We start from the raw sequence: 27,388 nt of genomic DNA, 5'->3' as shown, positions 1-27,388 counted from the left end.
CCAAGGAAGTATCCATTACTGGATTGCTGCTGAGAAGGGGCTTGAATGTTTGTGGTGGCTGAGTAGTTTTGTTGTGCTACACCGCTGCTGCTTTCTCCAGCTAAAGTGCCACAGTTTAATCTCTGATGACCCTTATCTGTCAGAGCGGCCCCAGCCTTCTTGTTTAGGCCTTTTACCTGAATTAAAATACATTTGTGGGATATATATGCCGGTCTTTTGGCCAAAGTGAGTGAAAGTGAAGTGTCACTGATAGGGGTAGTGGTCTTTAGTCATGGGGGCGGCACCAGACCCAGCCCCTACCACTATGTGGATGTATTTATCCAAGCAGTCATATGTTTGTGTTTGGGTGAGGCTAACTCGACCCTATGCAGCCATTGGAAAAAAATAACATTAATATGAAGTTAATACTTCATGAGGGATGTTTTATTTGAATACTGTAGTTTTTGTTTACTTAAGGAACTGTAGATTTTAGATGGATGTTTTTTTTAATGGGTTATAGCCTGTAAACCTTATATAGTAGACACCCGATTTTGTTTTAACCGGATCATCAAAATGTTGATTGTTTATCAATATTCCTCATCAAACTTACACAATTTTTAGGAGGTGAATGATTCAATGTATGTGAACTAACTGACAAAGAGAGAACTTCAGGCACTTTGTCCTAAGTTTCAATGTAATGATCCTAACATCATGAAATGCCATGTATTAGGCTAGCACGTCTTCAACCTGCTGAAACACGTCCCTTAATAGATACAGTTGAAGTCGTAAGTTTACATACACTTAGGTTGGAGTCATTACTCGTTTTTTAACCACTCCACAAATGTCTTGTTCACAAACTATAGTTTTGGCAAGTCAGTTAGGACATCTACTTTGTGCATGACACAAGTAAGTTTTACAACAATTGTTTACAGACAGATTATTTCACTTATAATTCACTGTATCACAATTCCAGTGGGTCAGAAGTTTACATACACTAAATTGACTGTGCCTTTTTAAACAGCTTGTAAAATTCCAGAAAATGATGTCATGGCTTTAGAAGCTAATTGACATCATTGTATCTGTGGATGTATTTCAAGGCTTACCTTCAAACTCAGTGCCTCTTTGCTTGACATCATGGGAACATCAAAAGAAATCATCCAAGACTTCAGAAAAACAATTGTAGACCTCCACAAGTCTGGCTCATCCTTGGGAGCAATTTCCAAACGCTTGAAGGTACCACGTTCATCTGTACAAAATAGTACGCAAGTATAAACGCCATGGGACCATGCAGCCGTCATACCACTCAGGAAGGAGATGCGTTCTGTCTCCTAGACATGAATGTACTTTGGTCCGAAAGGTGCAAATCAATCCCAGAACAACAGCAAATGACCTTGTGAAGATGCTAGAGGAAACGGGTACAAAAGTATCTATATCCACAGTAAAATGAGTCCTATATCGACATAACCTGAAAGGCCGCTCAGCAATGAAGAAGGCACCGCTCCAAAACCGCCATAAAAAAAGCCAGACTACAGTTTGCAACTGCACATGGGGACAAAGATCGTACTTTTTGGAGAAATGTAGTCTGGTCTGATGAAACAAAAGTAGAACTGTTTGTCCAAAATACACAAAGTTATGTTTGGAGGAAAAAGGGGGAGGCTTGCAAGTCGAAGAACACCATCCCAAACCTGAAGCACGGGGGTGGCAGCATCATGTTTTTGGGGTGCACTTCACAAAATAGATGGCCAGGATGTAAAATTATATGGATATAAATTGAAGCAACATCAAGACATCCATCAGGAAGTTAAAGCTTGGTCGCAAATGGGTCTTCCAAGTGGACAATGACACCAAACATAATTCCAAAATGGCTTAAGCACAACAAAGTCAAGGTATTGGAGTGGCCATCACGAAGACCTGACCTCAATACTATAGAAAATGTGTGGGCAGAACTGGAAAGGCCTACAAACCTGACTCAGTTACACCAGCTCTGTCAGGAGGAATGGGCCAAAATTCACCCAACTTATTGTGGGAAGCTTGTGAAACATTTGACCCAAGTTAAACAATTTAAAGGCAATGCTACCAAATACTAATTGAGTGTATGTAAACTTCTGACCCACTGGGAAAGTGATGAAAGAAACTAAAGCATAATCATTCTCTCCTATTATTCTGACATTTCACCTTCTTAAAACAAAGTGATGATCCTAATTGACCTAAGACAGGGAATTTTTACTATGATTAAATGTCAGGAATTGTGAAAAACTGAGTTTAAATGTATTTGGCTAAGGTGTATGTAAACTTCTATCTTCAACTGTAGATATATCCCTGTTCTTTTTTCGATAGGAAATATGTCTATAAATGGGATGGGGGTGTTTACACATTTCATAAAAAAATGTGATTTCTAGAATAAGAGTCCACAGGCCTGATATAATCTGTGCTGATCTAAAAGCTTTATTTTGTGAGGGACAGCTTGATTGAAGGGTCTAGATCTGGCCTCACACGAGTTCCAGCCTGCAAAGTTCCATTGCATTGACCAATTCAACTCTTAGGCCTCGTTGTGACGAAGAACATCTGATAGGCAAATACTTATGAATGGAAAGTTTGGTCTGAATGTGCACTGGTCGCACAAGAGACTGATTTCCGTCCACCACCCCCCTTTAAAATTGCGTAATGTGATGTTGATGTCATGTTTGTAGCCTTGCCCATGGGGCTAAAGTTGTCACACATGCAGCCTGTCTGTTATTTTTAAACCTTTGCCAACCAAACGTCAATGAAGTTTTCCATGGCCCTTTTTATGCATTGAAACGTTCACGCTGACCTTTTTTCATTTCAGAAGTTAAGATTATTCAATAAAGATGAACCACATTTGGAAAATTCTATATCTTGGAAAACCAACCCCACCATACCTCTTGAGCATCTTAACAGATGTAAAACAGGAACTATATTATACTTTTGGCATTAGCAGGGGAGCATGTTACACATTTAAACAAGTTGGTCGCTACCCCTTTTTCAGTTTTGATTCATACAGTGCATTCGGAAAGTATTCAGACCTCTTGACTTTTTACACATTTTGTCACGTTACAGCCTTATTCTGAAATGATGAGAAAAACAACATTTAATCCAGTCTACACACAATACCCCATAATGACAATGCAAAAATTGGTTTTTGGAAGTATTATTAAAAAAAAAGAAAAGTGTAATACATTTGCAATCACATTTACAAAAGTATTCAGACCCTTTACTCAGTACTTTGTTGAAGCACCTTTGGCAGCCATTACAGCCTCGAGTCTTCTTCGCTACAAGCTTGGTACACCTGTATTTGGGGAGTTTCTCCCATTCTTCTCTGCAGATCCTCTGAAGTTCTGTCAGGTTGGATGGGGAGTGTCGCTGCACAGCTATTTTTAGGTCTCTCCAGAGATGTTTGATCCGGTTTAAGTCTGGGATCTGTCTGGGCCACTCAAGGACATTCAGAGACTTGTCCTGAAGCCATTCCTGTGTTGTCTTGGCTGTGTGCTTATGATCGTTGTCCTGTTGGAAGGTCAACCTTCGCCCCAGTCTGAGGTCCTGATCTATCTGGTGCAGGTTTTCATCAAGTGTTTCTCTGTACTTTGCTCCGTTCATCTTTTCCTCGATCTTGACTAGTCTCCCAGTCCCTGCCGCTGAAAAACATCCCCACAGCATGATGCTGCCACCACCATGCTTCACCCTGGGGATGGTGTCAGGTTTCCTCCAGACATGATGCCTGGCATTCAGGCCAAAGAGTTCAGTCTTGGTTTCATCAGACCAGAGAATCTTGTTTCTCATGGTGAGTCTTTAGGTGCCTTTTGGCATCTCCAAGTGGGCTGTCATGTGCCGTTTACTGAGGGGTGGCTTCTGTCTGGCCATTCTACCATAAAGGCCTGTTTAGTCGAGCTGTCAGATTGACCATCGGGTTCTTGGTCACCTCCTTGACCAAGGCCCTTCTCCCCCGATTGCTCAGTTTGGCCAGGCGGCCAGCTCTAGGAAGAGCCTTGGTGGTTCCAAACTTCTTCCATTTTTAAGAATGATGGAGGCCACTGTTCTTGGGGACATCCAGTGCTGCAGAAATGTGTTGGTACCTTTTCCCAGATCTGTGCCTCAACACAATCCTGTCTAGGAGCTCTACAAACAATTCCTTTGACCTCATGGCTTGGTTTTAGCTCTGACATGGACTCTAAACTGTGGGATGTTTTATATAGACAGATATGTGCTACTCCCAATCATGTCCAATCAATTGAATTTACCCACAGGTGGACTCCAATCAAGTTGTAGAAACATCGTAAGGTTGATCAATGGAACCAGGATACACCTGAGCTCAATTTTGCGTCTCATAGCAAAGGGTCTGAATACTTACTGTATGTAAATAAGGCATTTCTGTTTTTTATTTTTAAAACATCTGCAAAAATGTCTAAGCCTGTTTTGGCTTTGTCATTGGGGGTATTGTGTGCAGGTTGATGATTTTTTTTCCTCCATTTAAAAAATATGGCTGTAAAGCAACAACATGTTGGGGGGGGTTGAATACATTCCTAATGCACTGTATATGAGGTAACAACAGGGAATAACGGGGAATGCCTCAACAATCCAAAACAGTCAAACAAGCTGACACCGAACAGTTAAACCACAGTTTAACGCAGAACATGAAATCAAAGGTCCAATTTCAAACATCTCGGTATTGCCATTGCCTGACCATTCGGATGTTTAAACTTTGGAAGAGCTGCTGTTGTAGATAATGTTGACTTTGTGTGGCGCTGGCATTGATATCCACATAGATGGTTCTGTTTCGCCACACTCTTCCATGTCTCCCAGGGTCACTGATTTCACACAGCTGCTCCCATGAGGCTCTGCTTCCTTAGCTAAAGGTCACATTAGGCGGGAAAGATGTAACAATTAGAAGGGCATTTAAAGATGGAGTTATAAAATGGAGTTAAAGCACTGTTGGGTATATCAACCAGTTAAGAGAGAAAAGGAAATACTTTAATTGTATTAAACCTCATTCCTTTTAGCAGGGTTCTGGTAACACAAAGCAATTGGGTTAAGCATTTAAGACAACCATCCATGTTAGTGAATCGCCCCTGAAAGCATATAGCCTAATTAATATAAGCTTAATTTTTCTCCCTTTCCTTCTTTCTCTTTTTTCAGTCCTGCAAACTATTGTTTGGGGGAAATTTGAGACCAGCCTAACACAATTTTGTCCATGTCTATTAGCCTATTATAGTATCAGGGGTGCTTCTCCACAAATGTACAGGCCAATTTGAAATGAATTGATTCGCACTGAGACTGAATCCTATACTTGCTAATGATTTCATTTTAGCCCTCCATTGTTGCTCCCCTGGCCGCTAGTTGTTCTGTCCTTCTCATAGTGTTCATTATTGCAGATAATGTACACATACCTTTTTTGTAGAATATATGACTTGGCTCAGAGTTTAATGTGAGCAAGTTAACTTCTAATGAATGAAACATTTTATGAATTGATTTTCACTTACTGAAATGCCTCTTACATCTTGTTTATTTACCCCATGACTTGAGCAGATTTTATGCGGTTTAGACCTTGGCAGTTATGCTAAACCTCCACTATTTGGAGAAAAAAAAGCCCAAACATTTGCTCTGAAAAGTACGACTAGTGTTTTAGTGTAACTCAATTTGGGCTGGTGTTGTTAGATGTTGTGCGGTTCGGGACCAGTTCCTACTGACATTTTGGTGTACAAAGCGCTCTGGGAATGCCGTGGAGTCCCGTGCCTTAAATCCCCATCGGTCTGCTCTCCATTTCCACGAAGCTGACTTGAAGTGTCAGGTTTCGGACCCAACATTTGCATAGTGAATGACATGTCAAATTGTTGCTCCTATCCAGACAAATAATACTTTTTCTCTTTCTCCACCCAGCCGTTGTGGTTTCATCTTGCTGTGATGTTCTCAGCTGGATTAGTAAATAATTTCATAGAATTGAAACAAGACCACTTTCTCTTCGTCACAGACTGACAAAATCTGTTCATGTTTAAAGCTGAAGTTAACTAGTCTGCACACATTTGAACTGTGTCTCTGTGCCACTCAGTTGACGTTAAGGAGAAAGAATATTTGTCACTTATATGAATAGTGCCAATGATGTAGTCACTAAGTATGATCATATTTATTTGACAGTTGCAAGAAATGTGAAATCTTACAGTAAGTTGTTTATCATTTGATTGTTACTGTATTTAGAAAGCATTTCAGTCATTTCAAGCCCTATTGCCCTACTTTTTGTTGAATGGGAAAAAATATATGCTTTTTCATATTTTTATAGTATTTGCACTATGTACTTGAGATTGTGTCCTCAAAAGTACACCTCAGCAATTTATTAAACATTTTTGCAAGAAAGGTGAGTTCCAGACCTTTCTAAGACTATGCAACATTACCAGTTATTGTTTATGGAAATCTCATGAAAAATGTAAGTAAATAGCTTGGGTATGTCTACTTAGGCGGAAATCAGCAGATCCTCTCCTTGAAGTAGCCTAATTATATATACAGTACCAGTCAAAAGTTTGGACACACCTACTCATTCCAGGGTTTTCTTTATTTTTACTATTTTCGTGTTGCAGCCATGCTATGTTGTCGTCTTAGGTCTTTCTTTATGTATTGTCTCTCTTGTCGTGATGTGTGTGTTGTCCTATACTTTTATTTAATTTATTTTCTAACCCAGTCCCCATCCCCGCAGGAGGCATTTTGCCTTTTGGTAGGCCACCAATAAGAATTTGGTCTTAGCTGATTTGCCTAGTCAAATAAAGGTTTAATAATAAAATAAATTCTAAACTATGAAATATATCATATCACAGTTTTTAAAATTGTTGACTGTATTTGATGTTTTTGAATAAGAACAGTTCAAAATTTGTTTTGAGTAGTGCGTAACCCTAGGATGGCAACATGTACAGTGCATTCGGAAAGTTTTCAGACCCCCCAAAAAAGCCTAAGGTGCTTCAGCAAAGTACTGAGTAAAGGGTCTGAATAATTCATGTAAATGTGAAGTTGTTTTATTTTATTTGCAAAATGTATAAAATCAATTTTTGCATTGTCATTATGGGGTATTGTGTGTAGATTTGATTTATTTTTTAAAATTCATTTTAGAATAAGGCTGTAACGTAATAACGTGGAAAATGTCAAGGGGTCTGAATACTTTCCGAATGCACTGAATATTCTAAGTGATTTCAATTGGTCTCTCTCCATTTTGATTGTTTTATACTGTTCAATTAAACTTCAACCCAAAATATCTTTCTGCATTTTCATACATTTCTGCATTTTCTGCTCTCATTTAAGATAATTTCCACACTGCAACATAGGGCTGCATGATATGGGCAAAAAACCTAAGACTTATTTTTAACCAAATGTTTCAATTGCGATTTGACTTGAGATTTAGATCAAAATCCTTGAGTGAACGGTTGGAATCATGGAAAAATAATGATTATTCTAATTCTATAGTTGAAAATATACTTTTGGCCATGTAGTGTATGTGGACACCCCTTCAAATTACTGGATTTGGATATTTCAGCCACACCCGTTGCTGACAGATGTATAAAATCGAGGCCACGGCTATGCAATCTCCATAGACCAACATTGGCAGTAGAATGGCCCGTACTGAAGAGCTCAGTGACTTTCAACGTGGCACCGCCATAGGAGCCCACCTTTCCAACAAGTCAGTTTACCAAATTTCTGCACTGCTAGAGCTGGCCCGGTCAACTAGAAGTGCTGTTATTGTGAAGTGGAAACGCCTAGGAGCAACAGCGGCTCAGCCGCAAAGTGGTAGGCCACACAAGCTCACAGAATGGAACTGCTGAGTGTTGAAGTGAATAGCTTGTAAAAAATCTTCTGTCCTCAGTTGCAACAGTCACTAGTGAGTTCCAAACTGCCTCTGGAAGCAACGTCAGCACAGTAACTATTCACTTGGGGCCTTCATGAAATGTGTTTCCATGGCCGAGCAGCCGCACACAAGCTTAAGGTCCCCATGCACAATGCCAAGCGTCCGCTGGAGTGGTGTATTCCTTGCCGCCATTGGACTCTGGAGTGATGAATCACACTTCACCATCTGGCGGTCTGACGGACTTATCTGGGTTTGGCGGATGCCAGGAGAATGCTACTTGCTCCAATGCATAGTGCCAACTATAAAGTTTGGTGGATGAGGAATAATGGTCTGGGGCTGTTTTTCATAGTTCGGGCTAGGCCACTTAGTTCCAGTGAAGGGAAATCTTAACGCTACAGCATACAATGACATTCTAGACGATTCTGTGCTTCCAACTTGGTGGCAACAGTTTGGGGAAGACCCTTTGCTGTTTCAGCATGACAATGCCCTATGCACAGAACGAGGGCCATACAGAAAGGGTTTGTCAAGACGGGTGTGGAAGAACTTGACTGGCCTGCACAGAGCCCTGACCTCAACCCCATCAAACACCTTTGGGGTGAATTGGAACACCGACTGCGAGCCAGGCCGAATCGCCCAACATCAGTGCCCGACCTCACTAATACTCTGGTGGCTGAATGGAAGCAAGTCACCAGAGCAATGTTCCAGCATATAGTGGAAAGCCTTCACAGAAGAGTGGAGGCTGTTATTGCAGAAAAAGGGGGACCAACTTCATATTAATGCCCATGATTTTGAAATGGCATGTTGGACGAGCAGGTGTTTCACATACTTTTGGCCATGTAGTGTAATAGTGGGCACTTTAAAAACAGTGTTATTTTACATCACAATGACTAAAAATGCCAGGGAGGAGTTCATGTGACAGGGTAGGAACCAAAGTGTTTGTCAGTGTTTCCTGGGTGACCTTATATTCTTTGACTACATTAAATGTTTTCTCTTATCTACTTCATGTAGCTAACATATTCATGCTTTGCTTATTCTTCTTTGATTTAGAAGATACTTTTACACAGACAACATGCTGATTTAGTTCTACACCCTCATTGGTATCAGGCTGTATAGCTAGCTACGTTTACTCTGACCAGCTAACTAGCGATTATCATTAGCGGCTAAGAAGCAAGTGTAAACAGCATTGTTGTCATCAACATTGTTGCATGGGCTGCATTGACCATGCAGACTGAACGCAAGTGTCTTGTGGTGAAGTAACAACAAATGCGCTCCTTGATTGACGGGCTAGGTCTGTGTGGAAAGCAGCATGGAGAGAGGGAGCCGAGAGAGATGACTCAAGTAGTGTAGTAAACTATAAAAATGTAAGTTACACACGGCATATCACATTTAACAAACCAAACATTCAAATACTGTTATTGAAGATAAAGTAAAAACCCAAACCGGTCCATGCATCAATACCAGTATACGGTATACAGCCCAGCCCTAGAGGCTCTTTTCATCCAAATCTGGTGAACCGTTTAGAAATTACAGCATTTTTTTTTACGTAGTCCCCCCATTTTTGTAGGACTAAAAGAATTGGGACAAATTCACTTAGCACGCAATAATTACATCAAGATTGTGACTTAACAAACTTGTTGGATGCATTGGGACAAATTTTTGTTTTGGTTGTGTTTCAGATTATTTTGTGCCCATTGAATGAAAGGGAGGGGGATACCTAGTCAGTTGTACAACAACCTTCAACTGAAATGTGTCTTCCGCATTTAACACAACCCCTCTGACTCAGAGAGGTACGGTGGGCTGCCTTAATCGACATCCACGTCTTCGGCGCCTGGCGAACAGTGGTTTAACTGCCTTGCTCAAGGGAAAAATGACCGATTTTTACCTTGTCAGCTTGGGGATTCGATCAAGCAACCTTTTCGGTTATTGGCCCAACGCTCTAACCACTAGGCTACCTGCCCAATAGAAATTAATGGTAAATAATGTGTTGTGTAATTTTGGAATCACTTTTATTGTAAATAAGAATAAAATGTTTCTAAACACTTCTACATTAATGTGGATGCTACCATGATCACGGATAGTCATGTATTAATCTGAATAATGATGAGTGAGAAAGTTAGACACACAAATGTCATACCCCCCCAAAATGCTAACCTCCCCTGTTATTGTAATGGTGAGAGGTTAGCATGGCTTTGGGGTAAGATATTTGGGTAAGATATTTGTGTGTCTATCTTTCTCACTCATCACTATTCACGATTCATTCTGAACTGTCATTCAGGACTATCAGTACTGGTACTCCCTCTATATAACCATCTTAATTTTACTCATTATTGTTATTCACTGTGTATTTATTCCACGTGTCACTATTTCAATGTTTAAAAAATATCTTTAATCTGCATTGTCGGAAAAGGACCCATAAGTAAGCATTTCACTGTTAGTTTACACCTGTTCTTTACGAAGCACGTGACAAATAAAATGTTATTTGATACGATGGTCCTTTAACATTAACTAGTTACAGTAGCGCTCAGTGACAATGTTGGGCATTTCTTTTTTTTTTACCTGGTAAGTTGACTAGGAACACATTCTCATTTACAGCAACGATCTGTGGAATTGTTGCTATCGAAATTCACATTATTGGTGGTCTTACTTTGATAATGAAATCAATTCAGCACCTCCCTCACTTTGCATCTGTGCCTTCATGGGTATGATATAGCTTTAGTATAGACTACCATCAGTTTGGAAACAATCTGTTCCTGTTCATTCTATATGACAATTCTTACTCAATCTTCACACACTTCCACCTCTACTTTTGTAACATTGATCCCTTAAGTTTTCTGTGTTAAGTCTTTTACACTTCTCAGCTTTTGTAAGAGTGCTTTTTCTCTTGGAAAACTAAAAGGTGAAATGAAAACTCTTGAAACCCCACTTGACCTCTAAATATAGTCAGTCAGGAAATTCTATTTTTCAATATGGCCGTTGTATGGCAGCATTTCTAAGCAACGCATCCCTTTAAAAACATTTTTTTTATTGTTTCATATATTCATACAGTTAAACATCAAAAAACCTCTACCAACAACAAGGAAATGATTAAATAAAAACACAGTGCCCTCCCAGCCAGTTAGTCAGTATTTTCCAAGTGTTTTATTTTTCTAAAATGTTACTAATAATGGTGCATTGGTAAATTTTCATAGGTTTATACCAATATTTTACTTCAATGCTGTTACTAGTGAGAGAAAAAAACATTCTACTGGTTAGTTCAAACATAATTAGGTTTGCTAGACATTTTTCAAAATGTTAAAGTAAAGATTCAAGGTTAAAAAAAAAGTGCCAATTCAAACTCAATAATGATGCTGTAATCTTGTCCGCTCATCAACTTCACTCTCTTAAAGCACATTGGTTAGTGTTCATCTCTTCCTATGATTGAGTTTTCGCCTCTTTTTCGGCTGTACCTGACACTTTATTGGTTATCTCATTTGTAAAGATTATTGGTCAGTACATGGAGCACTTTGGTGCATTAGCAATTTTAGCTTTACAAGAAGCATTAGAAAATGATTGTTCAACTAACCAAAAGGTATTTACCGGTATTCGGAAAAGCCAGACACACCCACCATTTTAATTTCAATTGATATTTATCCTGCCAAACCAAATGTGCCTTGTACTAACATACAGCCCACCCCTTAAAAGCCCAATTATGTGCTACCGTACACTATAGCAGGGATGATCTATAAGTCAATAACAAGACAAGACTGAAATCTGTGCAATGTGGTTATAATTGATTGAGATGTCTGGGTGGAACTTGTGCAAACCAGCTATGTCATCTGCTAAGAACAGCACTTTTACCCTCCCTGAAGATACACTGCAACCATTTTACTAAAATTAACATTTTGACTTATTAGTTTGTTGATTTTTTTTTTATGTTGTGCTTTTTTTAAAATGTCGACACATACTGTAGATTACAACATTCTTGTTTTAACATAGATGACAAGATACTTGTCAATTGTACAATATTTATAGTTTAAGGAAATAATGTAAACAAATGTAGTGTATTCTTCCACATTTAGGTTAGTCTCAATCTTTCAGTCACTACAATTAATGCGGTTCTATAGCCGTGTTAGCCTCAGTTTATTAGCAATATGTTATCCATTCTTTTCTAGTTTTCATTCATTACCTATTGTCCTGGATTACTTTAGCTGCACATTTTTATGGCCTTTTCACTCACTGAATCAGTAAATGATCTTTCAGAATCCTAAAAGCCAGAATATTCCCATCTTGTTATCAAACAGATATATGTTCTCCTCAAACATCAGTCGGTGGTTCACCATGCAAATGGTTTAATCTGCTTGTCACAATGAAGGTTCCGGGCGACTGACTTTAATAAGCCCTCAGCATATAGAGATCCAGGAATTTCCACACCCCTTGTGCAACCCTTGTGTACATCAAAGGTCATGCTAATGTTATGGTGAATAAATGGATAATAAATATTTCTGAACGGTTTGTCTACTCCTTTGATAAAATGATACAACTTGGCCCCATTTTAAACTTAGTATTTTATAATAAGTCATGTTATGCCACTTTAGGAATAACGAAACAATAATGGTCATGTTTTCAAAGATATCTCAACCTCTCTGACATACAACACAGGTGTCTAAGGCTGATAATAGATTACTGTCATTTGAGTTTGGATGCATTTCACGTGGCAAAACTTAGATGTTGAGGAGTAGTACGTTTTCATCACACCCACACCACACTGTGTTTTGTCACAGAATAATATGGCTTTTTAGACTGCTTCCCTGCCATAGCTGCCCCTTTTTTTTAGATGAGTTTAAAAATGTCATTATTTTGGATTGAAACAGGTCTTTAGTATATGCAATGCATTACCCAAAATGAATTACCCACTGGCAGTGCTCAGTCACTTTTTTCTCTTTCAACACTCCAAGAAAAGGAAGGGTAATCAAAACCTTTTAACCTATTAGAGGGATGACTTTTACAATTGAATCACAGGGGACCACAGGTGAGATAACAAGTCATCTAAGCCCTCCTTGCCAGTGTGTGTTTCCCCCGTTCTCCATGTTATTTAATGTATATCTGTTTTAAGAGGCACCACTTCAAGGCACCCACTTCAAATGTATGTTTTAATAGCATTTAAGGATGTTTTTTTCTCTCTAATTCTTGGAAAAGCAAACTGGAGTGGGGGAAATTAAGGTGCATCTCGAAGGAAAACATAATAGAATTGATGAATGCCGTGCACTTGAAACTACTGATGTTCTGATGCCATTTAACGTTCTAGTGCATTAACGTCTCGAGTCATTACAACATTTAGGCTTTAGTGATTTGATCATGGTGCGTTTTTAACTGGAAGAATTACCGAAGTTTTCAGCCAAGGATTCTTAAGTTATTAGATACAAATGATCACCTCTGCATTAAGTATAGATTTTCTTCCCCCACGCACTTAAGACTGGAAGTTTGTCTTGTAAGAGGATGATAGCGAATTAAGCTCCATACTCCATTTGTCCAGCACTCTTTGATGGGCTAATTTTATAACAGCTGATTTGGTCATTCTCCGGAATTATCTAGAAAGTTGTCAGGTGGTCTTAATACTCGGTGCAGGGAAGTTTTCAGAAGTGACTTTCAAACAAATCAATTTATACCATGTCTGGTTTTAACAAATCTAGGCTACCACTTCTGTCTAGACTGAGTGAGAATGTTTGTTTGCTGTTGTATACAGCCATAAGATGGATAATCTTTGTATTCTTGAAGTTGAAATCCAACCTTTTCTACATTCTTTCTTTGTTTTCCACAGATAGCCACAGCTGTGAATTTTTTACAGAACCATAAAGTGCGTCAAAGTCCACTGGAAACCAGAAAAGTTTTTCTGAAGAAAAAAGGTGAGCAACGTTTGTGGCGCATTTTGTTTTTGATGTAAATACTAGTTAATTATTGTTGTAATACTGTATTGAAAATCCCCAGTAATGTCTCTCAAATGTGTTCAATACCATATGTAAACGCAAAAGCCTAATCAGTCCCAACAGGGCCTCTACAGTATATCCTTTTTCAATGCATTGATGTTCAGACAATCCATGTTGATGCTGAAGCCGGGAATCTAATGGACATTGGCCAGAGATGTTCATGCAATGTTCTTTTTTGGTGAGGTTGGTTGGCTTTTAGGGGTCAAAGGTCAAGGCCATAGCTCTTTGCCCTGGGCGTCGGATCGTGGTCGATTTTGCTGTGGAGTGCATGATTCAAGCTCTGTGGATAAATGACCCACCAGTCGGGACGCTTCTTTGGGCTCAGGAAAATTAATATTGACAAACCCTCCTGCACTTACACTGGAATTGCCAATGATATTACCTTTCAGCATTTTTAAGCCTTTTACTTAATTTAGCCGTTACCATAAATATGAGGTACGACATTAGAAGGTGGAATTAGGTAGGGAGAGGGAGTCCTTTGCCGGCTCATCAGTTTGTTAGTACAATACATTATGATTATTAGATATGATCATATGTCTGTTTGTCTACTGTAAGTAATTTTATGCTCCCAGCGAACAGCATCAGTCTTATCTCTCTTTTTAATATGCACTACCCCTAATCCATAGGTTACATTTTTGTATTTATTATGGATCCCCATGAGCTGCTGCCAAAGCAACAGCTACTCTTCCTGGGGTCCAGCAAAATTTAGGCAGTTTATACAATTTAAAAAATATTACAATACATTCACAGATTTCAAAACGCACTGTGTGCCCTCAAGCCCCTACTCCACCACAACCTAATTTCTACAGTACTAAATCCATGTGTATGTATAGTGAGTATGATATTGTGTGTGTGTGTGTGCAGTTGAAGTCGCAAGTCTCCATACAATTAGGTTGGAGTCATTAAAACTCATTGTTCAACCTCTCCACAAATATCTTGATATCAAACTATGGTTTTGGCAAGTCGGTTAGGACATCTACTTTGCACATGACACAAGTAATTTTTCCAAAAATTGTTTACTGACAGATTATTTCAATTATAATTCACTGCATCACAATTCCAGTGGGTCAGAAGTTTACACACACTAAGTTGACTGTGCCTTTAAACAGCTTGGAATATTCTAGAAAATGATGTCATGGCTTTAGAAGCTTCTGATAGGCTAATTTATTTACTTATTTTATTTTATTTCACCTTTATTTAACCAGGTAGGCAAGTTGAGAACAAGTTCTCATTTACAATTGCGACCTGGCCAAGATAAAGCAAAGCAGTTCGACACATACAACGACACAGAGTTACACATGGAGGAAAACAAACATACAGTATAAACAAGTCTATATACAATGTGAGCAAATGAGGTGAGATAAGGGAGGTAAAGGCAAAAAAAAGGCCATGGTGGCAAAGTAAATACAATATAGCAAGTAAAACACTGGAATGGTAGATTTGCAGTGGAAGAATGTGCAAAGTAAAAATAAAAATAATGGGGTGCAAAGGAGCAAAATAAATAAATAAATAAAATAAATACCGTAGGGAGAGGTAGTTGTTTGGGCTAAATTATAGGTGGGCTATGTACAGGTGCAGTAATATGTGAGCTGCTCTGACAGTTGGTGCTTAAAGCTAGTGAGGGAGATTAGTGCTTCCAGTTTCAGAGATTTTTGTAGTTCGTTCCAGTCATTGGCAGCAGAGAACTGGAAGGAGAGGCGGCCAAAGAAAGAATTGGTTTTGGGGGTGACCAGAGAGATATACCTGCTGGAGCGCGTGCTACAGGTGGGTGATGCTATGGTGACCAGCGAGCTGAGATAAGGGGGGACTTTACCTTGCAAGGTCTTGTAGATGACATGGAGCCCGTGGGTTTGCCGACGAGTATGAAGCGAGGGCCAGCCAACGAGAGCGTACAGGTCGCAATGGTGGGTAGTATATGGGGCTTTGGTGACAAAACGGATTGCACTGTGATAGACTGCATCCAATTTGTTGAGACGGGTATTGGAGGCTATTTTGTAAATGACATTGGTAGGATGGTCAGTTTTACAAGGGTATGTTTGGCAGCATGAGTGAAGGATGCTTTGTTGCGAAATAGGAAGCCAATTCTATATTTAACTTTGGATTGGAGATGTTTGATGTGGGTCTGAAAGGAGAGTTTACAGGCTAACCAGACACCTAGGTATTTGTAGTTGTCCACGTATTCTAAGTCAGAGCCGTCCAGAGTAGTGATGTTGGACAGGCGGGCAGGTGCAGGCAGCGATTGGTTGAAGAGCATGCATTTAGTTTTACTTGTATTTAAGAGCAATTGGAGGCCACGGAAGGAGAGTTGTATGGCATTGAAGCTTGCCTGGAGGGTTGTTAACACAGTGTCCAAAGAAGGGCCAGAAGTATACAGAATGGTGTCGTCTGTGTAGAGGTGGATCAGAGACCCACCAGCAGCAAGAGCGACATCATTGATGTATACAGAGAAGAGTCTGTCCAAGAATTGAACCCCGTGGCACCCCCAGAGACTGCCAGAGGTCCGGACAGCAGACCCTCCGATTTGACACACTGAACTCTATCAGAGAAGTAGTTGGTGAACCAGGCGAGGCAATCATTTGAGAAACCAAGGGCTGTCGAGTCTGCCAATGAGGATGTGGTGACTGACAGAGTCGAAAGTCTTGGCCAGATCAATGAATACGGCTGCACAGTAATGTTTCTTATCGATGGCGGTTAAGATATTGTTTAGGACCTTGAGCGTGGCTGAGGTGCACCCATGACCAGCTCTGAAACCAGATTGCATAGCAGAGAAGGTATGGTGAGATTCGAAATGGTTGGTAATCTGTTTGTTGACTTGGCGTTCGAAGACCTTAGAAAGGCAGGGTAGGATAGATATAGGTCTGTAGCAGTTTGGGCCTAGAGTGTTCCCCCCCTTTGAAGAGGGGGATGACTGCAGCTGCTTTCCAATCTTTGGGAATCTCAGACGACACGAAAGAGAGGTTGAACAGGCTAGTAATAGGGGTGGCAACAATTTCGGCAGATAATTTTAGAAAGGGTCCAGATTGTCTAGCCCGGCTGATTTGTAGGGTTCCAGATTTTGCAGCTCTTTCAGAACATCAGCTGACTGGATTTGGGAGAAGGAGAAATGGGGAAGGCTTGGGCTGTTGCTGTGGGGGGGTGCAGTGCTGTTGACCGGGGTAGGAGTAGCCAGGTGGAAAGCATGGTCAGCCGTAGAAAAATGCTTCTTGAAATTCTCAATTATAGTGGATTCATCAGTGGTGACAGTGTTTCCTATCTTCAGTACAGTGGGCAGCTGGGAGGAGGTGTTCTTATTCTCCATGGACTTTACAGTGTCCCAGAACTTTTTTAAGTTAGTGTTGTAGTTTTGAGTTAGTGTTGACATCATTTGAGTCAATTGGAGGTGTACCTGTGGATGTATTTCAAGGCCTAGGAAGGAAGGAGCCACTGCTCCAAAACAGCCAGACTACAGTTTGCAACTGCACATGGGGACAAAGATTGTACTTTTTGGAGAAATGTCCTCTGGTCTGATGAAACAAAAATAGAACTGTTTGGCCATAATGACCATCGTTATGTTTGTAGGAAAAGGGGGGATGATTGCAAGCCAAAGAACACCATCCCAACCTTGAGGCACGGGGCAGCAGCATCATGTTGTGGGGGTGCTTTGCTGCAAGAGGGACTGGTGCACTTCATAAAATACAATGACCCCAAGCATACTTCCAAAGTGGTGGCAAAATGGCTTAACCTCTTATGCAAGGGGGCAGTATTTTCTCGTCCGGATGAAAAGCGTGCCCATAGTAAACTGCCTGTTACTCAGGCCCAGAACCTAGAATATGGATAGAATATGCAGATTTGTATAGAAAACACTCTAAAGTTTCCAAAACTGTTCAAATAAGGTCTATGAGTATACCAGAACTCATATGACAGGCAAAAACCTGAGAAAATTCCAACCAGGAAGTGGGAAATCTGAGGTTTGTAATTTTTCAAGTGATTGCCTATCCAATATACAGTGTCTATAGGGTCAGATTGCACTTCTTAAGGCTTCCACTAGATGTCAACAGTCTTTAGAACGTTGTTTCAGTCTTCTACTATGAAAGGGGAGCGAATAAGAGCTGTTTCAACCAGAGGTCTGGCTGAAAGCCTTTAGTTTAGTTTAGTCACGCGTGCGCCCGTGAGTGCGAGCTCCGTTCTCTTTCATTTCTAAAGACAAAGGAATTGTCTGGTTGGAATATTATTGAAGATTTATGATAAAAAACATCCTTAAGATTGATTATATACATCGTTTGACATGTTTCTACAAACTGTAATGGAACTTTTTTGACTTTTTGTCTGGACTTTGTGCCCGCGCCTTGTGCATTTGGATTACTGGACTAAACACGCGAACAAAAAGGAGGTATTTTGACAAATGATGGACTTTATCGAACAAAACAAACATTTATTGTGGAACTGGGACTCCTGGGAGTGCATTCCGATGAAGATCATCAAAGGTAAGGGAATATTTATAATGCTCTTTATGACTTTTGTTGACCCAACAACATCGCGGGTATCTGTATGCTGGCTGAGAGCTGTACTCAGATTATCGCATGGTGTGCTTTTGCTGTAAAGCTTTTTTTAAATCTGACACACCAGTAGTATTAAGGAGAAGTATATCTTTAATTATATGCATAACACTTGTATCTTTCATCAACGTTTATGATGAGTATTCCTGTAAATTGATGTGGCTCTCTGCAAAATCACTGGATGTTTTGGAGGCAAAACATTACTGAAAATATCGCGTCAATGAAAACTGAGATTTTTGGATATAAATCTGAACTTTATCGAACAAAACATACATGTATTGTGTAACATTAAATCCTATGAGTGCCATCTGATGAAGATCATCAAAGGTTAGTGATGAATTTTTATCTCTTTCTGCTTTTTGTGACTCCTCTCTTTAGCTGAAAAATGGCTGTGTTTTTGGTGACTGACCTAACATAATCACATGGTATGCTTTCGTCGTAAAGCCTTTTTGAAATCAGACACTGTGGTTGGATTAACAACAAGTTTATCTTTAAAATGGTGTATAATACTTGTATGTTTGGGGAATTTTAATTGGCTCACTGGCTGTTGTCAAATCGATCCCGTTAACGGGATTTCAGCCATAAGAAGTTTTTAAGGACAACGTAGTCAAGGTATTGGAGTGGCCATCACAAAGCCCTGACCTCAATCGTATAGAACATTTGTGGGCAGAACTGAAAAAGTGTTTGCGAGCAAGGAGGCCTACAAACCTGACTCAGTTACACCAGCTCTGTCAGGAGGAATGGGCCAAAATTCACCCAATTTATTGTGGCAAGCTTGTGGAAAGCTACCCGAAACATTTGACCCAAGTTAAACAATTTAAAAGCAATGCTACCAAATACTAATTGAGTTTATATAAACTTGACCCACTGGAAATGTGATGAAAGGAATGAAATCTGAAATAAATAATTCTCTCTACCAGACCAGCAAAGATTCTTTACATCATCAACATAGGAATCACTACAAAACTTATTGTATGACCTCTTATACACTACATTAGGCCAAACCTTTGGAACTTTGCTTTTCCTAGATATGGCTATTATATTGTGATTACTACATCCTATGGATTTGGACACTACTTTAAAGCAAATATCTGCAGCGTTTGTAAAGATGTGATCAATACATGTTTAAGATGTAATTCCTGTGCTGTTTGTAACTACCCTGGTAGGTTGACTGACAACCTGATCCAGGTTGCAGGCACTGGTTACGGTTTGTAGTTTTTTCCTGAGTGGCGGCTTGATGATAGCCAGTCAATATTTAAATCACATAATAAGAATAAGAAATAAGAAAGACACCCCAACTTCACAAGCTGCACTGACTTTTTAATGATTGAGATGGCTTGGGCCCTTAAGTAGTTCATGAATTGTTGGCAGTGGCACCCAGGACATTGGCTTAGATTGTTCTACAACTGATCACTGCTTGTTTATGAGCCCATTTTCTTTATGAGCCCTCTTTTCAAAACAGTTGTTTACTTGGGGACTAATTCATAGTAAGAGCTCAGGGATTTGGCTTCTATCATTAGAGCAGCAAAGCAGTGAAAAGTGAGCCTAAAAGCTCCATGACCAGAGGTAACCCGAAACCAAATCCATTGTTACCGGCTGCTACTACACATATCAGCAGGCTATAATGACTTCCAATATCTTTTGAAAAGTACTTGCTTTGTGCTTCTCATTAGCAGCAACTAAGGACTATTCTTAATCCAGTGCCATTTACTACACTCTTCATGAGAAAAATGTATCCACTTTCTTTTCTTCTTTAAAATCCTTTGTTTGTTTGATGCTCGCACCAAAGATTTTTATAACTAACCCGAGATAGATGAGAGCTTGTTGTTTCCAATGGGAGCAAATTAATCATAGTGGGCAGAACAAGCAAGGAGGTAGGCAGTCACCCCGCTCCTCCGCTCTCTCCACTGGCTTCCAGTTGAAGCTCGCATCCGCTACAAGACCATGCTGCTTGCCTACGGAGCTGTGAGGGGAATGGCACCTCAGTACCTCCAGGCTCTGATCAGGCCCTACACCCAAACAAGGGCACTGCGTTCATCCACCTCTGGCCTGCTCGCCTCCCTACCACTGAGGAAGTACAGTTCCCGCTCAGCCCAGTCAACTGTTCGCTGCTCTGGCCCCCCAATGGTGGAACAAACTCCCTCACGACGCCAGGACAGCGGAGTCAATCACCACCTTCCGGAGACACCTGAAACCCCACCTCTTTAAGGAATACCTAGGATAGGATAAGTAATCCTTCTCCCCCCTAAAAGATTTAGATGCACTATTGTAAAGTGGCTGTTCCACTGGATGTCATAAGGTGAATGCACCAATTTGTAAGTCGCTCTGGATAAGAGCGTCTGCTAAATGACTTAAATGTAAATGTAGGCAGTGCCAAGCACGAGCTAGTGCGATCCAATTGGCGCGTTCTAGCATTTATTTGAATATTTCCGTTAGGGAACACCTGCTGTGTGAAGTGCACATGTGCAATAACTCAATTCGCTTTTACCCTTACACTCTTAAACAATGCAATTGTTTTCTATACACTACCCTTCAAAAGTTTGGGGTCACTTATAAATGAATTTGTATTTGAAAGATTTTAAATGAAAATCAAATTGATCAGAAATACATTGTAGACATTGTTAATGTTGTAAATGACCATTGTAGCTGGAAACTGCTTATTTAAAAAAAAATATATATATATATATATATATATATATATATATATATATACACATAGGCGTACAGATGCCCATTATCAGCAACCATCAATCCTGTGTTCCAATGGCACGTTGTGTTAGCTTTTCCAAGTTTATAATTTGAGAAGGCTAATTAATCATTTGAAAGCCCTTTTACAATTATGTTAGCACAGATGAAAACTGTTGTGCTGTTTTAAAGAAGCAATAAATCTGGCCTTCTTTGGATAAGTTGAGTATCTGGAGCGTCAGCATTTGTGGGTTCGATTACAGGCTCAAAATGTCCAGAAACAAAGGACTTTCTTCTGAAACTCGTCAGTCTATTCTTGTTCTGATAAATGAAGGCTATTCCATGTGAGAAATTGCCAAGAAACTGAAGATCTCGTACAACGCTGTGTACTACTCCCTTCACAGAACAACGCAAACTGGCTCTAACCAAAATAGAAAGTGTGGGTGGCCCTGGTGCACAACTGAGCAAGAGGACAAGTACATTAGTGTTTTGTTTGAGAAACAGACGCCTCACAAGTCCTCAACTGGCAGCTTCATTAAATAGTACCCGCAAAAAGTGAAGAGGCGACTCTGGGATGCTGACCTTCTTGGCAGAGTTTTAAAAAAGAAGCCATATCTCAGACTGGCCAATAAAAAGAAAATATTAAGATGGGCAAAATAACAGACACTGGACAGAGGAATAAATAAGTGTTATGGACAGACAAATCTAATTTTGAGGTGTTTGGATCACAAAGAAGAACATTCGTGAGATGCCGAAAAAGTGAAAAGATGCTGAAGGAGTGCTTGACGCCATCTGTCAAGCATGGCAATGTGATGGTCTGGGGGTGCTTTGGTGGTGGTAAAGTGAGAGATATATGCAGGGTAAAAGGGATCTTGAAGAAGGAAGGCTGTCACTCCATTTTGCAACGCCATGCCATACCCTGTGGTCTGTGCTTAATTGGAGCCAATTTCCTCCACAACAGGACAATGACCCAAAGCACAGCTCCAAACTATTTAGGGAAGAAGCAGTCAGCTGGTATGCTGTCTATAATTGTGTGGCCAGTACAGTCACCGGATGTCAACCCTATTGAGTTGTTGTGCGAGCAGCTTGACCGTATGGTACGTGCCCATCAAGCCAATCCAACTTGTGGGAGGTGCTTCAGGAGGCATGGGGTGAAATCTCTTCAGATTACCTCAACAAATTGACAACTAGAACGCCAAAGGTCTTTGAAGAAAACAGAGTTTGTAGGACACAATTATTTAAATAAAAAACCATTATTTATAACCTTGTCAACATCTTGACTAAATTTCCTATTCATTTTGCATCTCACTTCATGTATGTTTTCATGGGAAAACAAGCATATTTCTAAGTGACCCCAAACTTTTGAACGGTAGTGTGAAAATACAGTTGAAGTCGGGAGTTTACATAGTTACCTAGGCCAAAAGTTTTGAATGACACAAATATTAATTTTCACAAAGTCTGCTGCCTCAGTTTGTAATTTGCATATACTCCAGAATACTCCAGAATGTTATGAAGAGTGATCAGATGAATTGCAAAGTCCCTCTTTGCCATGCAAATGAACCGAAAACCCCCCCAAAAAAATTCCACTACATTTCAGCCCTGTCACAAAAGGACCAGCTGACATCATGTCAGTGATTCTCTTGTTAACACAGGTGTGAGTGTTGACGAGGACAAGGCTGGAGATCTCTGTCATGCTGATTGAGTTCGAATAACAGACTGGAAGCTTCAAAAGAAAGGTGGTGCTTGGAATCATAGTTCTTCCTCTGTCAACCATCGTTACCTGCAAGGAAACAGGTGCCATCATCATTGCTTTGCACAAAAAGGGCTTCACAGGCAAGGATATTGCACCTAAATCAACCATTTATCGGATCATCAAGAACTTCAAGGAGAGCGGTTCAATTGTTGTGAAGAAGGCTTCAGGGCACCCAAGAAAGTCCAGCAAGCGCCAGGACCGCATCCTAAAGTTGATTCAGCTGTGGGATCTGGGAACCACCAGTACAGAGCTTGCTCAGGATTGGCAGCAGGCAGGTGTGAGTGCATCTGCACGCACAGTGAGGCGAAGACTTTTGGAGGATGGCCTGGTGTCAAGAAGGGCAGCAACGAAGCCACTTCTCTCCAGGAAAAACATCAGGGACAGACTGATATTCTGCAAAAGGTACAGGGATTGGACTGCTGAGGACTGGGGTAAAGTCATTTTCTCTGATGAATCCACTTTCCGATTGTTTGGGGCATCCGGAAAAAAACGTGTCCGGAGAAGACAAGGTGAGCGCTACCATCAGTTCTGTGTCATGCCATCAGTAAAGCATCCTGAGACCATTCATGTGTGAGGTTGCTTCTCAGCCAAGGGAGTGGGCTCACTCACAATTTTGCCTAAGAACACAGCCATGAATAAAGAATGGTACCAACACATCCTCCGAGAGCCATTTCTCCCAACCATCCAGGAACCGTTTGGTGATGAACAAATCCTTTTCCAGCATGATGGAGTACCTTGCCATAAGGCAAAAGTGATAACTAAGTGGCTCGGGGAACATCACGTCGGTATTTTGGGTCCAAGGCCAGTAAACTCCAGACCTTAATCCCATTGAGAACTTGTGGTAAATCTTCAAGAGGCGGGTGGAAAAACAAAAACCCACAGATTCTGACAAACGCCAAGCACTGATTATGCAAGAATGGCCCAGAAGTTAATTGACAGCATGCCAGGGCAGATTGCAGAGGTCTTGAAAAAGAAGGGTCAACACTGCAAATATTGACTCTTTTCATCAACTTAATGTAATTGTCAATACTGGTCTTTGACACTTATGAAATGCTTGTAATTATACTTCAGTATTCCATAGTAACATCTGAAAAAAAAAAATCTAAAGACACTGAATCAGCAGACTTTGTGAAAATTCATATTTGTGTCATTCTCAAAACTTTTGGCCACGACTGTACTATCCCCCATAGTACAAAGGTCAGCCTATTCTATTCTGTGCAAGAAATAAATGTTTGGGGGCAGGGTCATGGGCCTGGCCAATGGTAATGGTCGCTGACGTAACATTTTAGAGACCTTCCAGTTGACTGCAGTGACGAATTTTGGCAGTTTTAAAATGAATTTCCTGCAATTCTACACATTTTGCCACGGGTCACATAAACATTGTAACAAAATCTAACAAATGCATAGTTTTTATTTTATTTTAGATTCTCCTTGACTATTTAGTTTGTATTTTGGTGATTATTAGTTCTCAAATATGATCTTATTTAAAACATATATAGGTCCATTATATTTTCTTCATACTTTTATCTGGTTTTAGTCATTTAAGTACTGAAATAGTAAAGGCACATGGATCCACAAGAGATTGGGAGAAAACATAAAACACACAACCTGGCATGTTTCGTCTTTGGGAAAAATAGTCATTTGGACATGCTTGTGGGATGATGATCAAAATATAAACACATGAAATAAAAGATCCCATAAATGTTGCATACGCACATTAGCTTATTTCTCTCAAATGTATTTACATCCCTGTTAGTGAGCATTACGCCTTTGCCAAAATAATCCATCCAGCTGACAATAAACTGATTTAAACGGCATGATCATTACACAGGTGCACCTTGTGTTGGGGACAATAAAATGCCACTCTCAAATGTGCAGTTTTGCAACAACACAATGCCACAGATGTTTCAAGTTTTGAGGAAGCGTGCAATTGGCTTGCTGACTGTAGGAATGTCCTCCAGAGTTGTTTCCAGAAAATGCCAAGTTAATTTCTCTACCACCGCCTCCAACTTCGTTTTAGAGAATTTGGCAGTACGTCCACCCGGCCTCACAACCGCAGACCATGTGTAATCACACTAGCTCAGGACCTCCACAATCGGTTCTTCACCTGCGGGAACATATGACGCCAGCCACCCGGACAGCTGATGAAACTGTGGGTTTGCACAACTGAAGAATTTCTGCACAAACTATCAAACTGTCTCAGGGAAGCTCATCTGTGTGCTCGTCGTCCTCACCAGGGTCTTGACCTGACTGCAGTTTTGCGTCATATATGACTTCGGTGGGAGATAATGCTCACCTTCAATAGCCACTGGCACACTGGAGAAGTGTGCTCTTTACGGTTGAATCGCAGTATCAACTGTACCTGGCAGATGGCAGACAGCATGTATGGCATCATGTGGTTGAGCGGTTTGCTGATGTCAACGTTGTGAACAGAGTACCCCATGGTGGTTGTGGTATGAGCAGGCATAAACTACGGACAACGAACACAATTTCATTTTATCGATGGAAATTTGAATGCACAGAGATACCGTGACGAGATCCTGAGGCCCATTGTCATGTCATTCATCAGCCCCCATCAACTCTTGTTTCAGCATGATAACGCACAGCCCCGTATCGCAAGGATCTTTACACAATTCCTGGAAGCTGAAAATGTCCCAGTTCTTTCATTGCCTGCATGCTCGCCAGACATGTCACCCATTGTGCATGTTTGGGATGCTCTGGATTGACGTGTACGACAGCGTGTTCCAGTTCCCACCAATATCTAGCAACTTCGCACAGCCATTGAAGAGGAGTGTGGCCACAATCAAGTACCTTTTAAAGGTACAGTATATGTGACCAACACATTCATATCTGTATTCCCAGTCATGTGAAAGCCATAGATTAGCTCCTAATTTATTTATTTCAATTGCCTGATTTCCTTAAAATCTTTGAAATTGTTGCATGTTGCATTTATATTTCTGTTCAGTGTATATGGTAATGTTACCAATAGAGAGCACTTCAGCCAATTCACACCCCGACTGTAATATCGCAAAGCAGACATCAGTTGGTCCAGGGTCTTTTTCCCTGTGACCCCAAAATTGGATTGAAGCAAGTGTTGTTTTCTTTTGGTTTCTTTTCCCTGGACTGCCTTTGAGTAACACCAGGTTACTATGATATTTGTAAATGTGCATGTTCACAAATTGCCTTGTAAGCAAAAAGCCATTTCTACTGAGCTTCACCTTGAACAATGTAATTATGTCAAAATGCTGTATCACTTTGAGCGCCTTGCATGTGTTGAAGGGTAGGAGGGAAACTAATCTTCTAGACAAAGTGCTGACTAATCTTAAACCAATTTCAGTTTATTAAATTTCATATAAAATGTTCCTTTTTTCATGGTCCTGCTGAGTTCACTGAAGCAAGTTCGCCTTGCCCTTATTCATGTTATTGCAGAAGACTTCCCAATGAGTTATGCCCATCATTCTCGCTCTTGTTAGATTTAGCACATATTTTGGGGGGGGTAGAGTTTCAAATAAAGATAGCTCTGAGCCAGAAAGGTCTGCATAATAGGCTTACGTTTGATGATGTCGCCTGCATTATTTGCAAGACTAATTGATTAGGTATGCAGAATGCAGAGGTTATTAAAACCTTATCAACACAAGGTAGAATTCTCATATTATTACAAAGTACATTTTCTTCAAGGGGTAAAATGTGTCTTTCATGTGATATGTCCTATTGTATATCAAATGGTTTGATATAAGTGTAACGACGTTCGTCTGTAGAAGGAGAAGCAGACCAAAATGCGGCGTGGTGGTTACTCATGTTCTTTAATGAAAAAATGAACGATACATTAAATAACTAAATCTACAAAACAACAAACGGAACGTGAAAACCTATACAGCCTATCTTGTGACAACAAACACAGAGACAGGAACAATCACCCACAAACACTCCCGGCCGCACACCTAAACCCATATGGGAGAGTCCGGGTGGGTGTCTGTCCACGGTGGCGGCTCGGGACGTGGACCCCACTCCAACCAAGTCTTAGTCCCCCTGTAACGCGTCCTTTGATTGGCGACCCTCGCCGCCGACCTTGGCCTAATAACCCTCACCAAGGACCCCACTGGACTGAGGGGCAGCTCGGGACTGAGAGGAAGCTCGGGACTGAGAGGAAGCTCGGGACTGAGGGGAAGCTCGGGACTGAGGGGAAGCTCGGGACTGAGGGGAAGCTCGGCACTGAGGGGAAGCTCGGCACTGAGGGGAAGCTCGGCACTGAGGGGAAGCTCGGGACTGAGGGGAAGCTCGGCACTGAGAGGAAGCTCGGCACTGAGAGGAAGCTCAGCACTGAGAGGAAGCTCAGCACTGAGAGGAAGCTCAGCACTGAGAGGAAGCCCAGCACTGAGAGGAAGCTCAGGCAGGTAGTTGGATCCGGCAGATCCTGGCTGACTGGCAGATCTGGAAGAGTATGGTTGACTGGCAGGTCTGGAAGAGTCTGGCTGACTGGCAGATCTGGAAGAGTCTGGCTGACTGGCAGATCTGGAAGAGTCTGGCTGACTGGCAGATCTGGAAGAGTCTGGCTGACTGGCAGATCTGGCTGTTCCATGTAGACTGGCAGCTCTGGCTGCTCCATGCAGACTGGCAGCCCTGGCTGCTCCATGCA

The 27,388-nt window shown here is 40.8% G+C and overlaps 1 protein-coding gene across 1 annotated transcript in view; it reads left to right on the top strand.

Annotated features, from left to right (window-relative positions):
* pex14 (peroxisomal biogenesis factor 14) overlaps positions 1-27,388 on the top strand; it is a 107,207-nt gene that overhangs the window by 33,566 nt on the left and 46,253 nt on the right. The window contains exon 3 of the mRNA XM_052484220.1: positions 13,614-13,698. Coding sequence (XP_052340180.1) covers positions 13,614-13,698 — 85 coding nt within the window. The remainder of the gene's footprint in view (positions 1-13,613; positions 13,699-27,388) is intronic.

Source organism: Oncorhynchus keta, chromosome 28 (assembly GCF_023373465.1).
Source record: "Oncorhynchus keta strain PuntledgeMale-10-30-2019 chromosome 28, Oket_V2, whole genome shotgun sequence".
In the NCBI taxonomy this organism is placed as follows: domain Eukaryota; kingdom Metazoa; phylum Chordata; class Actinopteri; order Salmoniformes; family Salmonidae; genus Oncorhynchus; species Oncorhynchus keta.
Note: the sequence above shows the minus strand (reverse complement) of the source record. Positions and strands in the feature narration are given on the sequence as shown.